Source organism: Panulirus ornatus, chromosome 73 (genome assembly GCF_036320965.1).
Source record: "Panulirus ornatus isolate Po-2019 chromosome 73, ASM3632096v1, whole genome shotgun sequence".
NCBI lineage: Eukaryota > Metazoa > Arthropoda > Malacostraca > Decapoda > Palinuridae > Panulirus > Panulirus ornatus.
Window position 1 is genome coordinate 8,680,114 of NC_092296.1, and position 20,000 is coordinate 8,700,113.

The 20,000-nt window shown below is 46.1% G+C and overlaps 1 protein-coding gene across 1 annotated transcript in view; it reads left to right on the forward strand.

Moving 5' to 3' along the window:
• The window catches only part of LOC139748212 (cell adhesion molecule Dscam2-like), a 356,883-nt gene that overhangs the window by 119,983 nt on the left and 216,900 nt on the right, over positions 1-20,000 (forward strand). The window contains exons 2-3 of the mRNA XM_071661036.1: positions 10,809-10,984; positions 19,651-19,807. Coding sequence (XP_071517137.1) covers positions 10,809-10,984; positions 19,651-19,807 — 333 coding nt within the window. The remainder of the gene's footprint in view (positions 1-10,808; positions 10,985-19,650; positions 19,808-20,000) is intronic.

Here is a 20,000-nt window from a genome sequence, read left to right on the forward strand (position 1 = left end):
GCTCTCTCAACCACGCTCTTTTTATTTCCACACATCTCTCTTACCCTTACGTTACTTACTCGATCAAACCACCTCACACCACACATTGTCCTCAAACATCTCATTTCCAGCACATCCATCCTCCTGCGCACAACTCTATCCATAGCCCACGCCTCGCAACCATACAACATTGTTGGAACTACTATTCCTTCAAACATACCCATTTTTGCTTTCCGGGATAATGTTCTCGACTTCCACACATTTTTCAAGGCTCCCAAAATTTTCGCCCCCTCCCCCACCCTATGATCCACTTCCGCTTCCATGGTTCCATCCGCTGACAGATCCACTCCCAGATATCTAAAACACTTCACTTCCTCCAGTTTTTCACCATTCAAACTCACCTCCCAATTGACTTGACCCTCAACCCTACTGTACCTAATAACCTTGCTCTTATTCACATTTACTCTTAACTTTCTTCTTCCACACACTTTACCAAACTCCGTCACCAGCTTCTGCAGTTTCTCACATGAATCCGCCACCAGCGCTGTATCATCAGCGAACAACAACTGACTCACTTCCCAAGCTCTCTCATCCCCAACAGACTTCATACTTGCCCCTCTTTCCAAGACTCTTGCATTTACCTCCCTAACAACCCCATCCATAAACAAATTAAACAACCATGGAGACATCACACACCCCTGCCGCAAACCTACATTCACTGAGAACCAATCACTTTCCTCTCTTCCTACACGTACACATGCCTTACATCCTCGATAAAAACTTTTCACTGCTTCTAACAACTTGCCTCCCACACCATATATTCTTAATACCTTCCACAGAGCATCTCTATCAACTCTATCATATGCCTTCTCCAGATCCATAAATGCTACATACAAATCCATTTGCTTTTCTAAGTATTTCTCACATACATTCTTCAAAGCAAACACCTGATCCACACATCCTCTACCTCTATATATATATATATATATATATATATATATATATATACATATATGTGTGTGTGTGTGTGTGTGTGTGTGTCTGTGTATTATATTGGAGTTTCCAGTCACGGACATAAACCATAATAGATATATACAGAGGCTAGTGAAAAAGAAACATGGAAAGACAAGGGAAAGTATTTACGAATTTTGGAGAAAGTGGAAAACCCGTGTTTTGAAATGTGCCAGGTCATAGTTACTGGGAAAGACACGAGAGGGTAGAGAGTTCCAAAGCTTCGACGTGTAGGGAAAGAAGCAGGTATCAAAACGGCCCACCCTGAAGTTGCTGATGGCCACACAGTAATCCCGTGACGCAGCAGATTGCCGAGCATTGCGTGGTTTAGCTAGTGGTGGTGGGGGGCACACAAGCAGCCAGCTCTCGGGAGCAGAAAACCAAACAGACAAGTAAACAAAAGGTTTTCTTAGCAGGGGTAGAATCAAAACTTAAGTAGAAACCTATACTGTCATGACACACTGGTTTCTACTTAAGTGTGGTCCTAACCCTTGCTATGAACTCTGGCCACCTTATTGATAATTGATCCGAGCAGGCGAGCTGGGAACATCAGTCAGTCTGATGAATGCTGAATCAACAGTCATATTCAATGCAACATGTTTGAGAGAAGGTCTCCTGCCTAGATACAAACATATATATATATATATATATATATATATATATATATATATATATATATATATATATATATATATATATATATATATATATTGGAAAGGATCACAATTTTGCGCGTGATCAAGTTTATTCCTATGAGCCGCACGGGGGAAAATGAAATACGATAAGTTCCCAAGTGCACTTTCGTGTAATAATCACATCATCAGGGAAGACAGCAAGATATACAACGAAGAGGCGTAACTAGGACGTCTCTTCGTTGGATATCAACTGACTGTTGTTATACTTCTCTCTTGTGTCTCCCCTGATGGTGTGATTATTACGCGAAAGTGCACTTGGGAATTTATCGTATTTCATTCTCCCCGTGGGCTCATAGGCATATATATATATATATATATATATATATATATATATATATATATATATATATATATATATATATATATATATATATATATATATATATATATATATATAAAGGGCGTTAAAGTAGCACATTAGTACCTTTGCGCTCAGGAACACATATGTTGTTATGACAACACTCTGGGGTCGGGAGTCATGGGAGCCACAGGGAGCCATGGTCCAATCCGGCAAGTGGCTCACTCATGCTCGTGAATCCGCGCGGACAGTGAGGGTGGAAATCTTACCTAATAGCCGAGTCCTTCTCGCCCTTGATGAGTCCAGGAGCTTCATTCGCTCCCGTCGCAAGCCACAGTGTCAGACCTCATGGCTGATCGAAGCTGTACCGAACAGAGACAGAGACAGAGAGGTCGGCGAGCGAGGCTTCGACCACGTGTGTACTGGGGCTTCACGAGCAGCCTTGAAACACCTAGGATCGGAGCTCCAACGAACCCTCTTTCATCTCGCCAAGGAGAGACAGTCGGTTCGGTACTGCTTCGAGACCTCAAAAGTCATCGAAAAACTGACGATTGAGACCTTACCAAGACCCCCTGGTATGGCTTCGAGCAATGTGTGTGTGTGTGTGTGTGTGTGTGTGTGTGTGTGTGTGTGTTCGGGGACCACAGGCATTCGGAAACATGGTCGAGTCTTCTCTCGACACGCGGAGACAGAGCGCCGGGGTTACAGCTTCGTTCCAGGCTCGAGCGCACACCGGGACTTCGGAACTCTTTTTTAGCCATGTCCCACGACTCCTGTGGGCGACTGCACGTACTGAGTTGCTTTGCCATGGGCTGGGCTTGGGCTGGGCTGGGCTGGTGGGCCGACCGACCCACCTGGCGGGCGAGCGAGCGGACAGCTCCTCACTCACCGGACATGATATTTGACTGTGGGAGTGGAATCGCGCCCGGGAGATTACTGCACCCGAGTGAATCGCCAGCTCCGTAATTCGAACGTAGGTCGGTGGTCAGTCGGGGGCCGGATGAAGGAGGAGGACCACCACATGACACGCTCCCCTTGTGTGACCTTAGACGACACCCCGAACTGACCTGGCGTGACCCCCCACGAAAGGCCAGGGACCTGTCAATGTTGCATGAATATATTGGACATCGAACTCCCAGGAGGCCCTTCTGACTTGGGCCCCCCCCCCCCCTCTTCTGCCGCTGTGGTAACAAGGCAGATTGAGGAAACAGTTTTTTTTTTTTTCTTTACCACGAGATGACACTCGCCATTCCAGGCTATTTTTCACACCAAGGCCTGGCGCTGAGTGGAAGAGAAGGGCAACGGAAAAGAGAGGGCGAATTGCAGGAGGGAGAATATGGGGTAAAAAATGGGGTCCAGAGTATATTTGAATGATCTGTATGCCTTTGAATGATCTGTACGCCTTTGAATGATCTGTATGCCTTTGAATGATCTGTATGCCTTTGAATGATCTGTATGCCTTTGAATGATCTGTATGCCTTTGAATGATCTGTATGCCTTTGAATGATCTGTATGCCTTTGAATGATCTGTATGTCTTTGAATGATCTGTATGCCTTTTTGAATGATCTGTATGCCATTGAATTATCTGTATGCCTTTGAATGATCAGTATGTCTTTGAATGATCTGTATGCCTTTGAATGATCTGTATGCCTTTTTGAATGATCTGTATGCCTTTGAATGATCTGTATGCCTTTTTGAATGATCTGTATGCCTTTGAATGATCTGTATGCCTTTGAATGATCTGTATGCCTTTTTAACTTACACCACACTCTTCTGTAAGTTTCTGATACCTTCCACTAACCCGAATAGCCTCGCTAGGCCCCCCCAGGGATCTGTTGTTGTCTAAATTCCTCCCTATTCCTTGCGTATTCGAGAAGAAAAAGGATTTGTGTTTAGTCTGGTGGATGTAGAGTTAGTGCAGTAGAAGGTAAGACCAGAGCGAACCTGACTTGGAGGGAGTATGATGGTTCTGGGCATCAACTCAAGACCCTAATACCCTAAAGTCAGGAGGGTAGTGCCTCTCTAAGGGGTTCGTTGGCAGTATTCCAGGCTGCTGAAGAGTGTGTGGTGTCATTCCAGGCTTTTGAAGAGTGTGTGGCGATGTTCCAGGCTACTGATGATTGCGTCGTGTTATCCAGGCTTTTGAAGAGTGTGTGGTGGTGTTCTTGGCTGCTGAAGAGTGCGTGGTATCATTCCAGGCTTTTGAAGGGTGCGTGGTGATGTTCTAGGCTGCTGAAGAGTGTGTGGTGTCATTCCAGGCTTTTGAAGAGTGTGTGGTGATGTTCTAGGCTGCTGAAGAGTGCGTGGTATCATTCCAGGCTTTTGAAGGGTGCGTGGTGATGTTCTAGGCTGCTGAAGAGTGTGTGGTGTCATTCCAGGCTTTTGAAGAGTGTGTGGCGATGTTCTAGGCTGCTGAAGAGTGTGTGGTGTCATTCCAGGCTTTTGAAGAGTGTGTGGCGATGTTCCAGGTTGCTGAAGAGTGTGTGGTATCATTCCAGGCTTTTGAGGAGTGTGTGGCGATGTTCCAGGTTGCTGAAGAGTGTGTGGTGTCACCCCAGATTCTGAAAGAGGTTTGCGGTAGTGTTCCAAGGGCCACGGAGGAACTTGCAGCATTATTTCGAGCCACTGGAAGCCCTTCTGCCAGAGTTTTAGATTGCCGGAGGATTTATGGGGGGTTGTATATTGTCAGTGGATCTGTGATGGGATTACAGGGTGCTGGAAAGTCTGTGTGGAAGCCACAGTTTGTCGAGTGGAAGTTAGGGGGAACCGCCGTAGTGTTTCAGACGTTTGAAAGTACGTGACTGTTCCAGACTGGTGCTTCAGAGGGCCCGTCCAGGTGCTCCAGACTTTTAGTTAGTGTTTGTCTATGGTGTTCGAGGTTGCTGGAAGGTTGGTACAGGAGTTCCAAAGTGTTTCGGAAAGTCTCAGTGATGAGGTTTCAACAGACAGAGTGTTTGAGGTCCTGTCCTTATGCTCCAGGCTTTTAGTTTAATTTTTCTGTGGTGTTTCAAGTCGCTGTAAGGTTTGTACAGGGGTTCCAAAGTGTTTCGGAAAGTCTCACTGATGAGGTTTCAACAGCCAGAGTGTTTGAGGTGGTGTTCCAGTCTCTTTGAAAGGGTTCCATCGTGATGTTCCATGTCGTTAGGTTTACGGCAGTGCTCCACGCTGCTGGGGAGTCCGTCATGGCGCTTCGAAACTCTTGTCATTGTTGTGGTATGTCTGTACTGGTGCTTTAGTTTGATGAGGGTCCATGATGTTGCCAGACCACTGGAGGGTCCGTGGTGATGTTTCCTGACCACTGAGGGTACGTGGTGATGTTTCCAGACCACTGGAGGGTACGTGGTGATGTTTCCGGACCACTGAGGGTACGTGGTGATGTTTCCAGACCACTGGGGGTACGTGGTGATGTTTCCAGACCACTGAGGGTACGTGGTGATGTTTCCAGACCACTAGGGGTACGTGGTGATGTATCCAGACCACTGGAGGGTACGTGGTGATGTTTCCAGACCACTGAGGGTACGTGGTGATGTTTCCAGACCACTGGAGGGTCCATGATGATGTTTCCAGACCATTGGAGGTTCCATGATGATGTCTCCAGACCATTGGAGGTTCCATGGGGATGTTTCCAGACCACTGAGGATCATGATGATGTTTCCAGACCATTGGAGATTCCTTGGGGATGTTTCCAGACCACTGAGGATCATGATGATGTTTCCAGACCAATGGAGATTCCTTGGGGATGTTTCCAGACCACTGAGGATCATGATGATGTTTCCAGACCATTGGAGATTCCTTGGGGATGTTTCCAGACCACTGAGGATCATGATGATGTTTCCAGACCAATGGAGATTCCTTGGGGATGTTTCCAGACCACTGAGGAACATGATGATGTTTCCAGACCAATGGAGATTCCTTGGGGATGTTTCCAGACCACTGAGGGTACGTGGTGATGTTTCCAGACCATTGGAGGTTCCATGATGATGTCTCCAGACCATTGGAGGTTCCATGGGGATGTTTCCAGACCGCTAGACTGACTGAAGTCCTTTTCCAAAGTGTTCCTGGGTCTCTGGCCGGCCGGTGTTGTAGCCACACTGGAAATTAGTCGAGTGCAAAGGGAGCGACATGCCTCTGTGGCACACGTTGTGGGGGGGGGGTCATCTCTACTCGTCCATTGTCCTTCCAGATCAAAGAGCAGGAGGTTTTCCAGGCCCGTTCTGAGAACTTCCAGGCAACCATGGACCGTCGATTGCCATCTGGAACCATTGTCCCCCGAGGTTCATCTTCCTTCGTGGCAGCGACGCGGCTTTTGATATGGCGCGATCCGCCGCGTTCAGTCGTCCGCTGTCAGAGGCAACCGTCCGTCAGTGCGACCTGTTCCTCTCTCTCTCTCTCTCTCTCTCTCTCTCTCTCTCTCTCTCTCTCTCTCTCTCTCTCTCTCTCTCTCTCTCTCTCTCTCTCTTCTCTCTCTTTCTCTATGGGCCTCTCTTTCTCTGTGGGCAGTGGATCCCTGAAGCGGGAGGCGGGCGAGGGCAGCAGCGGCACCACCAGCACCACCACACACCTACCTCCACTCTATAATACCTTCCTCCTCCAGGACTCCTGCAGGAGGACCATCCTACCCTGGGGTCCGTCCCGTCCCTGTCCTCCTCCCTGCCTCCAGGACTCAGCCGACGCCCCTCCTCACCGGCACCGAAGGACGGGAGTCCCAGGATAAACATGAGGATAGCATGAAGCGTGGACACGAAGGGGGAGGGAAAACTGATGGGGGACTTTTCAGAGACAAGAGTTTGGCCTGGGTTGGTCGGCATGGCTGAGTGGGGGCCCTATGGAAGCGGGCAGTGGTGGGCACCAGGAGGAAGCCTCCTCCTCTTCCTCCTCTTCCTCCTCCTCTTCCTCCTCCTCCTCCTTCTCTTCTTCCTCCTCCTCTTCCTCCTCCTCCTCCTAGCCATTGATTCCCCGATGAGACGCCAGGCTCAGAGCGGAGGGCTGGAGACGCCCCTTCGGTAGCCACACGTTTCTATAGGACGTCGTCTCTGTACACACACACACACACACACACACACACACACACACACACACACGCACACTTTGTTTACCTTCTAGTCTCCAGGTCCATCCATGCTGGGTCCACGTTCCAGTGTCCAGGGTATTGTGGTTCCTTGTTCCTCTGTCCATGGTGCTTTTAGGTCCATTATTCGAGCTGAAAACCTACGTATTTTACTGTTCTCTTTTGTTCTCTGTGTCCTGGGGGTATCGAAGGCAGTGTTCTCTACGTTGCTGTAACTTGAGAACGGCTCTTGTTCTCTAATCTGAGAATACTCGAGAACTTAACGGTGTTCTCTTAAGCTAGGAGCGCTGAAGAAGGGCCATGTTCTCTAAGCTGGGAACCCTTTTAAGAACAGGCCATGTTCTCTAAGCTTAGAACCCTCTTTCAGAACAGGCCATGTTCTCTAAGCTTGGAACTCTCTTTCAGAACAGGCCATGTTCTCTAAGCTGGGAACCCCTTTTAAGAACGGGGCCATGTTCTCTAAGCTGGGAACCCCTTTCAAGAACAGGCCATGTTCTCTAAGCTGGGAAACCCTTTTAAGAACGGGGCCATGTTCTCTAAGCTGGAAACCCTATTAAGAACAGGCCATGTTCTCTAAGCTGGGAAACCCTTTTAAGAACAGGCCATGTTCTCTAAGGTGGGAAACCCTTTTAAGAACAGGCCATGTTCTCTAAGGTGGGAAACCCTTCAGAACGAGGGCCATGTTCTCTAAGCTGGGAAACCCTTTTAAGAACAGGCCATGTTCTCTAAGCTGGGAAACCCTCTTTCAGAACAGGCCATGTTCTCTAAGCTTGGGAAACTCTCTTTCAGAACGTGTGCCTAATTCTAGAAAATAACACGAGAGAACTGCTTTGTTCTTGTTCTTGTTCTCCGTACGTGGTATATAGGGTTATTACTATCACTAGATACACCAGTATGTTTTGGAAATGTTCAGCTTCGACCGCCAGTACTTCACCCAGACGTATGGCCTCAAATATATTGTATTATAGACAATATTGGCTATAAATATCACCACTGGATTCTCTGTGTGAGGGTTTATATATATATATATATATATATATATATATATATATATATATATATATATATATATATATATGTGGCGAGGTGGCGATGGGAATGAATAAAAGGCAGACAGTGTGAATTGTGTGCATGTGTATACATGTATGTGTCTGTGTGTGTATATATATGTGTACATTGAGATGTATAGTTATGTATATTTGCGTGTGTTGACGTGTATGTATATACATGTGTATGGGGGTGGGTTGGGCCATTTCTTTCGTCTGTTTCCTTGCGCTACCTCGCAAACGCGGGAGACAGCGACAAAGCAAAATAAATAGATAAGTAATATATATATATATATATATATATATATATATATATATATATATATATATATATATATATATATATATATATATTTTATATTTTTTTCTCACGTTCTGTTGTGTACAGATTTGTGGCCCAGAGGTCTCTCTCTCTCTCTCTCTCTCTCTCTCTCTCTCTCTCTCTCTCTCTCTCTCTCTCTCTCTCTCTCTCTCTCTCTCTCTCTCTCTCTCTCTCTCTCTCTCTCTCTCTCTCTCACCCACCTCGCCACAGCTCGGACAAATCCCCAATAAGTTAGATATCCCCCAGAGAGGCTATGAAGTTCTCGCCTGTGTGACGTGGAATAAGAATTGATATATTGACACACACCCTCCACTCCTTTCCCTCCTCACTCTGGGGTGGAGGAGGAAGAGGGGGTTTGGGGAAGTGTGTGGGGGTAGTGTGTGTGGGAGGGAGGCTGGGTATTCCCGCCTGTGGGAGGGTGTGTGTGTGTGTGGGTGTGTGGGTGTAATGTGGGGTGTGGGTCGTGTGGAGTGTTGTATACAAGGGATGGAATTGTCTCAGTGAGAGATATCTCAAAAGCTGTCTCTCCTCTCTCTCTTCTCTCTCTCTCTCTCTCTCTCTCTCTCTCTCTCTCTCTCTCTCTCTCTCTCGGATTTATATATCCTCATTCTATAGATCTATATAGTCAAGTGTCTGTTAGTGCGATATAGATCTGTATTATGCCGCTGTTTCCCGCGTCGGCGAGGTAGCGCCAGAAAACAGACGACGAATGGCCCAACCACTCCTATACACGTATATGTACATATACATAAACGGCCACATACGCACATATTCATGCATATACATATCAACATACATACACATACACATACACAGACATATACATAGATGCACATATACACTATTCATACTTGCTTTCATCCATTCCTGTCGCTACCACCCTCTCCAATAGGAAACAGCACCGCTCTGTATATATATATATATATATATATATATATATATATATATATATATATATATGTCTTCCACTGGAGGGAGAAGGGGGGAGGGAAGGTGTTCGCTGCACAGGTCAATCTTTTAGGAAAAAAAAAGATTCATTGCAGATGTCATAGGTTTTGATATATATATATATATATATATATATATATATATATATATATATATATATATATATATATATATATATATATGAAAAAAATATAGACTTATATTCATAGGATTTCTGAAGTTAAAGGTAACTACAGATGGACCGTCCTATTTATTTGTTTACGAAATGAACGAGTCCCCAGGAATTTTGAATTGCGTTTCACGTATCCAAATGTATTCATATTTTCTATATACATTCTTAGGTTTTTCTTTTCATTCTGTCTGTTTTGCTGTCTCCCTCGTTCACTGGACTTGTATGAGTGGGAAATGTATATAGTGCAGGGAAATGTATATACTGCAGGGAAATGTCTGTATGGTGCAGAGAAATGTGTATACTGAAGGGAAATATATATACTTGCAGGGAAATGTATATACTGCAGAGAAATGTAAATACTTGCAGGGAAATGTATATATTTGCAGAGGAATTTATATACAACAGGGAAATTTATATAGTGCAGGGAAATGTATATATTGCAGGGAAATGTATATATAGCAGAGAAATGTATATACTACAGGGAAGTGTGTATAGTGTAGGGAAATGTATATATTGTAGAGAAATGTATATGCTGCAGAGAAATGTATATACTAAAGGGAAATGTGTATAGTGTAGGGAAATATATATATTGTAGAGAAATGTATATATTGCAGAGAAATGTATATACTACAGGGAAATGTGTATAGTGTAGGGAAATATGTATATTGTATAGAAGTGTATATACTGCAGAGAAATGTATATACTTACAATGTAGTTTTCCCCTTGGATTTGCTCATATAGTTTTAAGTTACTCTCCCACTCCCCCTTTTCGTGAGCCATGGTTCGTGGTTCGTGTGAGTCGTGTGTGCCCTTGTGAGTTACAGGACCTCCCTCCACTTTCGTGAGCCAGCGTACGTGGTTCGTGTGAGTCGTGTGTGCCCTTGTGAGTTACAGGACTTCCCTCCCCCCCCACTTTCGTGAGCCAGCGTACGTGGTTCGTGTGAGTCGTGTGTGCCCTTGTGAGTTACAGGACTTCCCTCCCCCCCCACTTTCGTGAGCCAGGGTTCATGGTTCGTGTGAGTCGTGTGTGCCCTTGTGAGTTACAGGACTTCCCTCCCCCCCCACTTTCGTGAGCCAGCGTACGTGGTTCGTGTGAGTCGTGTGTGCCCTTGTGAGTTACAGGACTTCCCTCCCCCCCCACTTTCGTGAGCCAGCGTACGTGGTTCGTGTGAGTCGTGTGTGCCCTTGTGAGTTACAGGACTTCCCCACGCCCCCCACTTTCGTGAGCCAGGGTTCGTGACGTATCTTGTCTCCTCCTCCTCCTGCAGCAGGAGGAGGCGCCGCCGAGGGCCGGGGCGTGACGCAGGGCCCCACCTTCAGCCAAGAGCCGCCCAGACACCTGCACTTCACCAACACGACGGGCGCCACCATCAACTGTGTGGCCCAGGGCGCCCCCACGCCCACCATCACCTGGACCCTCCACCAAGGGCGCCAGCTGCAGCAGGTACGATCTCTCTCTCTCTCTCTCTCTCTCTCTCTCTCTCTCTCTCTCTCTCTCTCTCTCTCTCTCTCTCTCTCTCTCTCTCTCTCATTCTCTCTCCTATTCTCTCTCTCTCTCTCTCTCTCTCTCTCTCTCTCTCTCTCTCTCTCTCTCTCTCTCTCTCTCTCTCTCTCTCTCTCTCTCTCTCTCTCTCTCTCTCTCTCTCACCAACGCACCAACGGGGCCAGACCCCCCTCCCTCCCTGTGTACACTCTCCCTGGTGTTCAGGACCCTCGCCCTTACGTCCAGTACACGTAGTGGTCATTCTGAGGTCGACCCTTGTGTCACCAGCTCTTAGTAAATTGATCACTAATGAACCCGGCAGTAGGTGTCAAGATGAATGGCTTTCCCTATGGCGAGTCTCCCTTTTATATATATATATATATATATATATATATATATATATATATATATATATATATATATATATATATTGGAAAATATCACAATTTTGCGTGTGATCAAGATATTCCTATGAGTCCACGGGGAAAATGAAACACGATAAATTCCCAAGTGCACTTTCGTGTCATAATCACATCATCAGGGGAGACACAAGAGAGAAATATAACAGCCAGTTGATATACATTGAAGAGACGAAGCTAGGACGCCATTTGGTAAACATGTGATTGTCCAAAACATACAACGAGCGTTCATAAACTTATCATTTTACAAATTTTATCAACAATAAAGTTATCTAATTTGTATAGACCATCACTAATATTAAGATTATAATTCTTTCTGTATTTAATGATAGAAGCTTCAATGATATTTCTCTTGGTAATAGAGTTAGAGTTAATAACTGAGATGGCGTTACTCCAGTCGATACAATGATCATAGTTTTTAACGTGATTAAACAAGGCATTTGATTCTTGTCCCGTTCTTATTCTATATTTATGTTGCTTAAGTCTAACAGAAAGAGCCTTACCAGTCAGACCAACATAAAATTTATCACAATTTCTACATGGCACTTTATAGATGCATCCAGGAGATTTTTTTTTGGTGAATTCCTGATTAAGATATTCTTTATAGTATTATTGTTGCTAAAGGCAACATTTACATTAAAGGATTTAAGCAACATGGGAAGTAAAGTGAAATTATTATCAAAAGGGAGAACTAAAAGATTCTTGGTGTCAGTGGGCGGTTTGGGCTCAACTCTATAAAATGATTTCTTTGCTAACTTAAGGGATTTATCAATGAAAGATCTAGGGTACTTTAACTTAGATCCAATAGAATATATCTTCTCAAACTCATCATCAATAAACTCTGGACTGTAAATACGTAATGCCCTTAGGAACATAGATTGAAATGATTATATTTATATATATATATATATTGTCTCCTTTCGCCTCCCTGGTGTGGGTACCGACTGAGAGGAACTGATTGGATTATGGGCCTGGAGAGGCCCTCCCGTCCCTCGACAGCCTTATTCTCGACCTCCATAGAGGTCATAGTCATGTGCTAAGGCACCAGTAATTTCGCTTCTCCTCCACCCTCCCCTCACCGCCCCCATTTCCTCTCTCTCTCCCCTTTCTCCCTTCACCTCCCCCATTTCCTTCCCTCCCTCACACACACACACACACACACACACACACACACACACACACACCTTTTATCCCTCACTTGCCTCTGTCTTCTTCCCCCCCCCCTCCCTTTCCCCCCCCTCCTCCTCAACCAAACCCCCCCCTCCTCCTCCCCCCCCACCTTACCCCACCCCAGCGTCTCTGCCTCCACCCCCTGGCCTGGCTCTGGCCTGGCCTGGCCTGGCCTGGCTTGTCTGAGTTAATTGGTTTATATGCCAATATAGCGATGGTCCCTGCTGGTGGCCCCCGGACCACCACCACCGCAGACCATCCACCACCCACCCGGACCATGGCTGATCCATCCACCACCCCTCCCACACACACACACACACACACACACACACACACACACACACACGAAGAAAGTAAATCAGGGAAAAAAAGGGGAAAAAAGTTAGTATTGGAGGATTGGGTTATCTTGAGCCATAAAACCGGAAGAAATTAACACAGAAAACACGGCCAGAAAATTACAGGGGGGGGGGGGGGGGATGAGGGAAGAAAAGGAAACTGAGATAACTGACGGAGCGAAATGTGAAAAGGGAAAAATATGATAATCGAATATTGCAAAGAGCGAATGAAAGGGAATAGGAAATAGGCAATAATGGCTGGATAACAAAATGAGATTAACTGAAGGAATTCTCAGAGACAGATAGATAGATAGATAGATAGATAGATAGATAGATAGAGAGGAGGAGGAGGGAGGGAGGAGATAGGTAGAGAGGAGGAGGAGGAGGGAGGGGAGGAGAAGAAGAAGAGGAGCAGAGGAGGAGGAGAAGAAGAGGAGGAGGAGAAGAAGAGGAGGAGAAGAAGAGGAGGAGGAGAAGAAGAAGAGGAGGAGAAGAAGAAGAGGAAGAGAAGAGGAGGAGAAGAAGAGGAGGAGAAGAAGAAGAGGAGGAGAAGAAGAAGAGGAGGAGGAGAAGAGGAGGAGGAGAAGAAGAGGAGGAGGAGAAGAAGAAGAGGAGGAGAAGAAGAGGAGGAGGAGAAGAAGAGGAGGAGGAGAAGAAGAGGAGGAGGAGAAGAAGAGGAGGAGGAGAAGAAGAGGAGGAGGAGAAGAAGAGGAGGAGAGAAGAGAGGAGGAGAAGAGGAGGAGGAGAAGAAGAGGAGGAGAAGAAGAGGAGGAGAAGAAGAGGAGGAGAAGAAGAGGAGGAGGAGAAGAAGAGGAGGAGAAGAAGAGGAGGAGGAGAAGAGGAGGAGGAGGAGGAGGAGAAGAAGAGGAGGAGAAGAAGAGGAGGAGAAGAAGAGGAGGAGGAGAAGAAGAGGAGGAGAAGAAGAGGAGGAGAAGAAGAGGAGGAGAAGAAGAGGAGGAGGAGAAGAAGAGGAGGAGGAGAAGAAGAGGAGGAGGAGAAGAAGAGGAGGAGAAGAAGAGGAGGAGGAGAAGAAGAGGAGGAGGAGAAGAAGAGGAGGAGAAGAAGAGGAGGAGGAGAAGAAGAAGAAGAGGAGGAGAAGAAGAGGAGGAGGAGAAGAAGAAGAAGAGGAGGAGAAGAAGAAGAGGAGGAGGAGAAGAGGAGGAGGGGAAGAGGAGGAGAAGAAGAGGAGGAAAAGAAGAGGAGGAGAAGAAGAAGAGGAGGAGGAGAAGAAGAGGAGGAGGAGAAGAAGAGGAGGAGGGGAAGAGGAGGAGAAGAAGAGGAGGAGAAGATGAGGAGGAGAAGAAGAAGAGAAGAAGAGGAGGAGAAGAAGAGGAGGAGGAGAAGAAGAGAAGAAGAGGAGGAGGAGAAGAAGAGGAGGAGAAGAAGAAGAGGAGGAGAAGAAGAGGAGGAGAAGAAGAAGAGGAGGAGGAGAAGAAGAGGAGGAGGGGAAGAAGAGGAGGAGAAGAAGAGGAGGAGGAGAAGAAGAGGAGAAGAAGAAGAGGAGGAGAAGAAGAAGAGGAGGAGAAGAGGAGGAGAAGAAGAAGAGGAGGAGGAGAAGAAGAGGAGAAGAAGAAGAGGAGGAGGAGAAGAAGAGGAGGAGGAGAAGAGGAGGAGAAGAGGAAGAGGAGGAGAAGAAGAGAGGAGGAGAAGAAGAGGAGGAGGAGAAGAAGAGGAGGAGGAGAAGAAGAGGAGAAGAAGAAGAGGAGGAGGAGAAGAAGAGGAGGAGAAGAAGAAGAGGATGAGGAGAAGAAGAGAAGAAGAAGAGGAGGAGAAGAAGAGGAGGAGGAGAAGAAGAGGAGGAGGGGAAGAAGAGGAGGAGGAGAAGAAGAGGAGGAGGGGAAGAAGAGGAGGAGGAGAAGAAGAGGAGGAGGGGAAGAGGAATATGAGGAGCCAGCCATGGGGAGAGATGTGTCCAGGTCGGTCTTCTCGTGTACGTGCTCTCGCTCGAGATCGGGAGAGACCCCCCCAAAAAAAAAATAAAAGAAAACGGGGGATGTACGCGAACACACACAGGGGGGGGGGGGAGGGATGAGGGGGGAAGGGGGGGAGACCGACCCCCACCACCCCCAACCCCCCCACCCCCACTTCCCCTTCCCCTTCCGGGGGCTTTTGCTAATGAGGGGACGAATAACAGGGGGCAAGTTCTGAAGGGGGGGAGATGGGGGGGGGGGCGGCGGCCCGGGCCTGCCTCTCTCTCTCTCTCTCTCTCTCTCTCTCTCTCTCTCTCTCTCTCTCTCTCTCTCATGAGATGCAACAGACTGGTATTGATTTGATACAATGGGACCGATACCTTTGAGGGAGAGAGAGAGGGAGAGAGAGAGAGAGGGGAAGGGTCCTCCTCCTCCAACTCCTCCTCCTCCTCCTCCTCCAACTCCTCCTCCACCTCACTGGAACAGAGGTACAGGTGGTGAGTTATTGCGAGAGAGAGAGAGAGAGAGAGAGAGAGAGAGAGAGAGAGAGAGAGAGAGAGAGAGAGAGAGAGAGAGAGAGAGAGAGAGAGAGAGAGAGAGAGAGAGAGAGAGAGAGTGTGTATATATGTACACTCTCAGCCCTGTTTTAGAGAGGACAGTCAAGGAAAGATGTATGTTCTCTTCGGTGGAATATATATATATATATATATATATATATATATATATATATATATATATATATATATATATATATATATATATATATTTTTTTTTTTTTCTTTTTCTTTGTCGCTGTCTCCCGCGTTTGCGAGGTAGCGCAAGGAAACAGACGAAAGAAATGGCCCAACCGACCCCCATACACATGTATATACATACACGTCCACACACGCAAATATACATACCTATACATCTCAGTGTATACATATATATACACACACAGACATATAGATATATACACATGTACATAATTCATCCTGTCTGCCTTTATTTATTCCCATCGCCACCTCACCACGCATGGAATAACAACCCCCTTCCCCCTCATGTGTGCGAGGTAGCACTAGGAAAAGACAACAAAGGCCACATTCGTTCACACTCAGTCTCTAGCTGTCATGTAATAATGCACCGAAACCACAGCTCCCTCTCCACATCCAGGCCCCACACAACTTTCCATGGTTTACCCCAGACGCTTCACATGCCCTGGTTCAATCCAGTGACAGCACGTCGACCCCGGTATACCACATCGTTCCAATTCACTCTATTCCTTGCATGCCTCTCACCTTCCTGCATGTTCAGGCCCCGATTACTCAAAATCTTTTTCACTCCATCTTTCCACCTCCAATTTGGTCTCCCACTTCTCGTACCCTCCACCTCTGACACATATATCCTCTTGGTCAATCTTTCCTCACTCATTCTCTCAATGTGACCAAACCATTTCAAAACACCCTCTTCTGCTCTCTCAACCACACTCTTTTTATTTCCACACATCTCTCTTACCCTTACATTACTTACTCGATCAAACCACCTCACACCACACATTGTCCTCAAACATCTCATTTCCAGCACATCCATCCTCCTACGCACAACTCTATCCTTAGCCCACGCCTCGCAACCATACAACATTGTTGGCACCACTATTCCTTCAAACATACCCATTTTTGCTTTCCGAGATAGTGTTCTCGACTTCCAAACATTTTTCAAGGCTCCCAGAATTTTCGCCCCCTCCCCCACCCTATGATTCACTTCCGCTTCCATGGTTCCATCCGCTGCCAGAGCCACTCCCAGATATCTATAACGCTGTACTTCCTCCAGTTTTTCTCCATTCAAACTTACGTCCCAATTGACTTGACCCTCAACCCTACTGTACCTAATAACCTTACTCTTATTCACATTTACTCTCAACTTTCTTCTTTCACACACTTTACCAAAGTCAGTCACCAGCGTCTGCAGTTTCTCACATGAATCAGCCACCAGCGCTGTATCATCAGCGAACAACAACTGACTCACTTCCCAAGCTCTCTCATCCACAACAGACTGCATACTTGCCCCTCTTTCCAAAACTCTTACATTCACCTCTCTAACAACCCCCATTCATAAACAAATTAAACAACCATGGAGACATCACACACCTCTGCCGCAAACCTCCATTCGCTGAGAACCAATCACTTTCCTCTCTTTCTACACGTACACATGCCTTACATCCTCGATAAAGACTTTTCACTGCTTCTAACAACTTGCCTCCCACACCATATATTCTTAATACCTTCCACAGAGCATCTCTATCAACTCTATCATATGCCTTCTCCAGATCCATAAATGCTACATATAAATCCATTTGCTTTTCTAAGTATTTCTCACATACATTCTTCAAAGCAAACACCTGATCCACACATCCTCTACCACTTCTGAAGCCACACTGCTCTTCCCCAATCTGATGCTCTGTACATGCCTTCACCCTCTCAATCAATACCCTCCCATTTAATTTGCCAGGAATACTGAACAAACTTATACCTCTGTAATTTGAGCACTCATTCTTATCCCCTTTGCCTTTGTACAATGGGACTGTGCACGCATTCCGCCAATCCTCAGGCACCTCACCATGAATCATACATACATTGAATAACCTTACCAACCAATCAACAATACAGTCACCTCCTTTTTTAATAAATTCCAATGCAATACCATCCGAACCCGCTTCCTTGCCGGCTTTCATCTTCCGCAAAGCTTTTACTACCTCTTCTCTGTTTACCAAATCATTTTCCCTAACCCTCTCACTTTGCACACCACCTTGACTAAAACACCCTATATCTGCCACTCTATCATCAAACACATTCAACAAACCTTCAAAATACTCACTCCATCTCCTTTTCACATCACCACTACTTGTTATCACCTCCCCATTAGCCCCCGTCACTGAAATTCCCATTTGCTCCCTTGTCTTACACACTTTATTTGCCTCCTTCCAAAACATCTTTTTATTGTCCCTGAAATTTAATGATACTCTGTCACCCCAACTCTCTCATATATATATATATAGTGGTGGAGTGTTCAGCATGAACTGTTCATGATGGTGGAGTGTTCAGCATGAACTGTTCATGTGTGCAGAAATGGTGATTGATACACCAACACAGCGTGGGGCTGGGCAACGCGTTGAGTGTAGCCCCGCAAGCATGAATGGGGGTGGAAGATAAGATAGATAAGGTGTAAGATAGATAAAGTGTAAGATAGATAAGGTGTAAGATAGATAAGGGAACTCGAGGTATAGAAACCTCATGACTTGTACCCTTGTGGAACTCACAGAACCACCGATGGAACTCAGCGATGGAACTCAACGATGGAACTCTATTCCACCAAGATATACACACTCAAAAGTGACCTCGGACAATCACAATTTAGGGGGGCGGGGGTGAGAGTTTGACCTGGCAAGGGAACTCACCAACAAGGGAGGCCCCCACTTGCACTGAGTTCCACACATCACCACCTCATCTCGCACACTAGCCTCTCGGGCGGACCTCATATCTATCGGTTATGGGAACTCACGACAATTCACTGGAATGATTTCCCCATCTGGAAGCGTGCGTTCCCCAGGGAAACCGTAACTCGCCCTCTTTATCTTTATGGAGGACATGGCAGGAACTCGGCCCCTGTGGACGTGGGTCACTCACCTTACTACGCTCGCCATAACGTCTTGTATTTATATATTTCATTTCCTTTCCAATACTTGGATCTGTCACTTATATATATATATATATATATATATATATATATATATATATATATATATATATATATATATATATATATATATTTCTTGTATCTCCCTGATGATGTGATTATTACACGAAAGGGCACTTGGGAACTTTCGTGTTTCATTTCCCCGTGGATTCATAGGTTTATATATATATATATATATATATATATATATATATATATATATATATATATATATATATATATATATATATATATGTATATATATATATATATATATATATATATATATATATATATATATATATATATATATATATATATATATATATATATATATAAACATCTGTTCCCAGGAAAAGAAAAGAATTTTTCGTATCCAGAAAATGTCACCCGGTTACTTTAGAGGCAAACTTAGCTGTTTCCATCTGCGTGTGTGTGTGTGTGTGTGTGTGTGTGTGTGTGTGTGTGTGTGTGTGTGTGTGTTTGTGTGTCTTAAGACGTAGGCCTTATTCTGGGCTTTTATGCAGTGTCTACGGGATTTGTATATCTGTGGAGCTCATGGTGCTTCTGTAGGAGGTAGACCGTAGGCTCTGTCTCGTAGATCATACCCTCTAGATGACAAGACTAGATTCTAGTGGCTTCATTGTGGCGTTCTCTGCGACATGGGTCATATGGATAAGGTGATAAAAAAGGAAATTGTAATATTCAAATATATTCATTTTTTATCATTTTTAGGTTTTTTCCTCCGTCTTACAGGTGGGGGATATCACCAGCTGTCATCACACCAGCTGTCACCATCTCCTCCTCCTCCTCCTCCTCCTCCCACAGATGGAGGGTCATCACGCCATCTGTCACCATTTCCTCCTCCTCCTCCCACAGATGGAGGGTCATCACACCATCTGTCACCATCTCCTCCTCCCACAGATGGTCATCACACCATCTCTCACCATCTCCTCCTCCCACAGATGGTCATCACACCATCTCTCACCATCTCTTCCCACAGATGGTCATCACACCATCTCTCACCATCTCCTCCCACAGATGGTCATCACACCATCTCTCACCATCTCCTCCTCCTGCAGGTGGAGGGTCTTCGGGAGGTGCTGGCCAACGGGTCGCTGGTCTTCCCGCCCTTCCCGGCCCACCGGTACGACACCCAGCTTCACGCGGCCACCTACACCTGCCGTGCCTCCTCCCCAGCAGGGACCATACTGGCCACCCCCACCCTCGTCCGTGCAGGTACGTCCTCCCGCCTCCCCAGTATAGCTGGATGGGTCTGTGTACATGTCCTCCCGCCTCCCTGCATAGCTGGATGGTCCGTGTACGTGTCCTCCCGCCTCCCAGCTATGGATGGGTCTGTGTACATGTTGTCCTCCCGCCTCCTTGCATAGCTGGATGGGTCTGTGTACGTGTACATGTTCTCCCTCCCGCC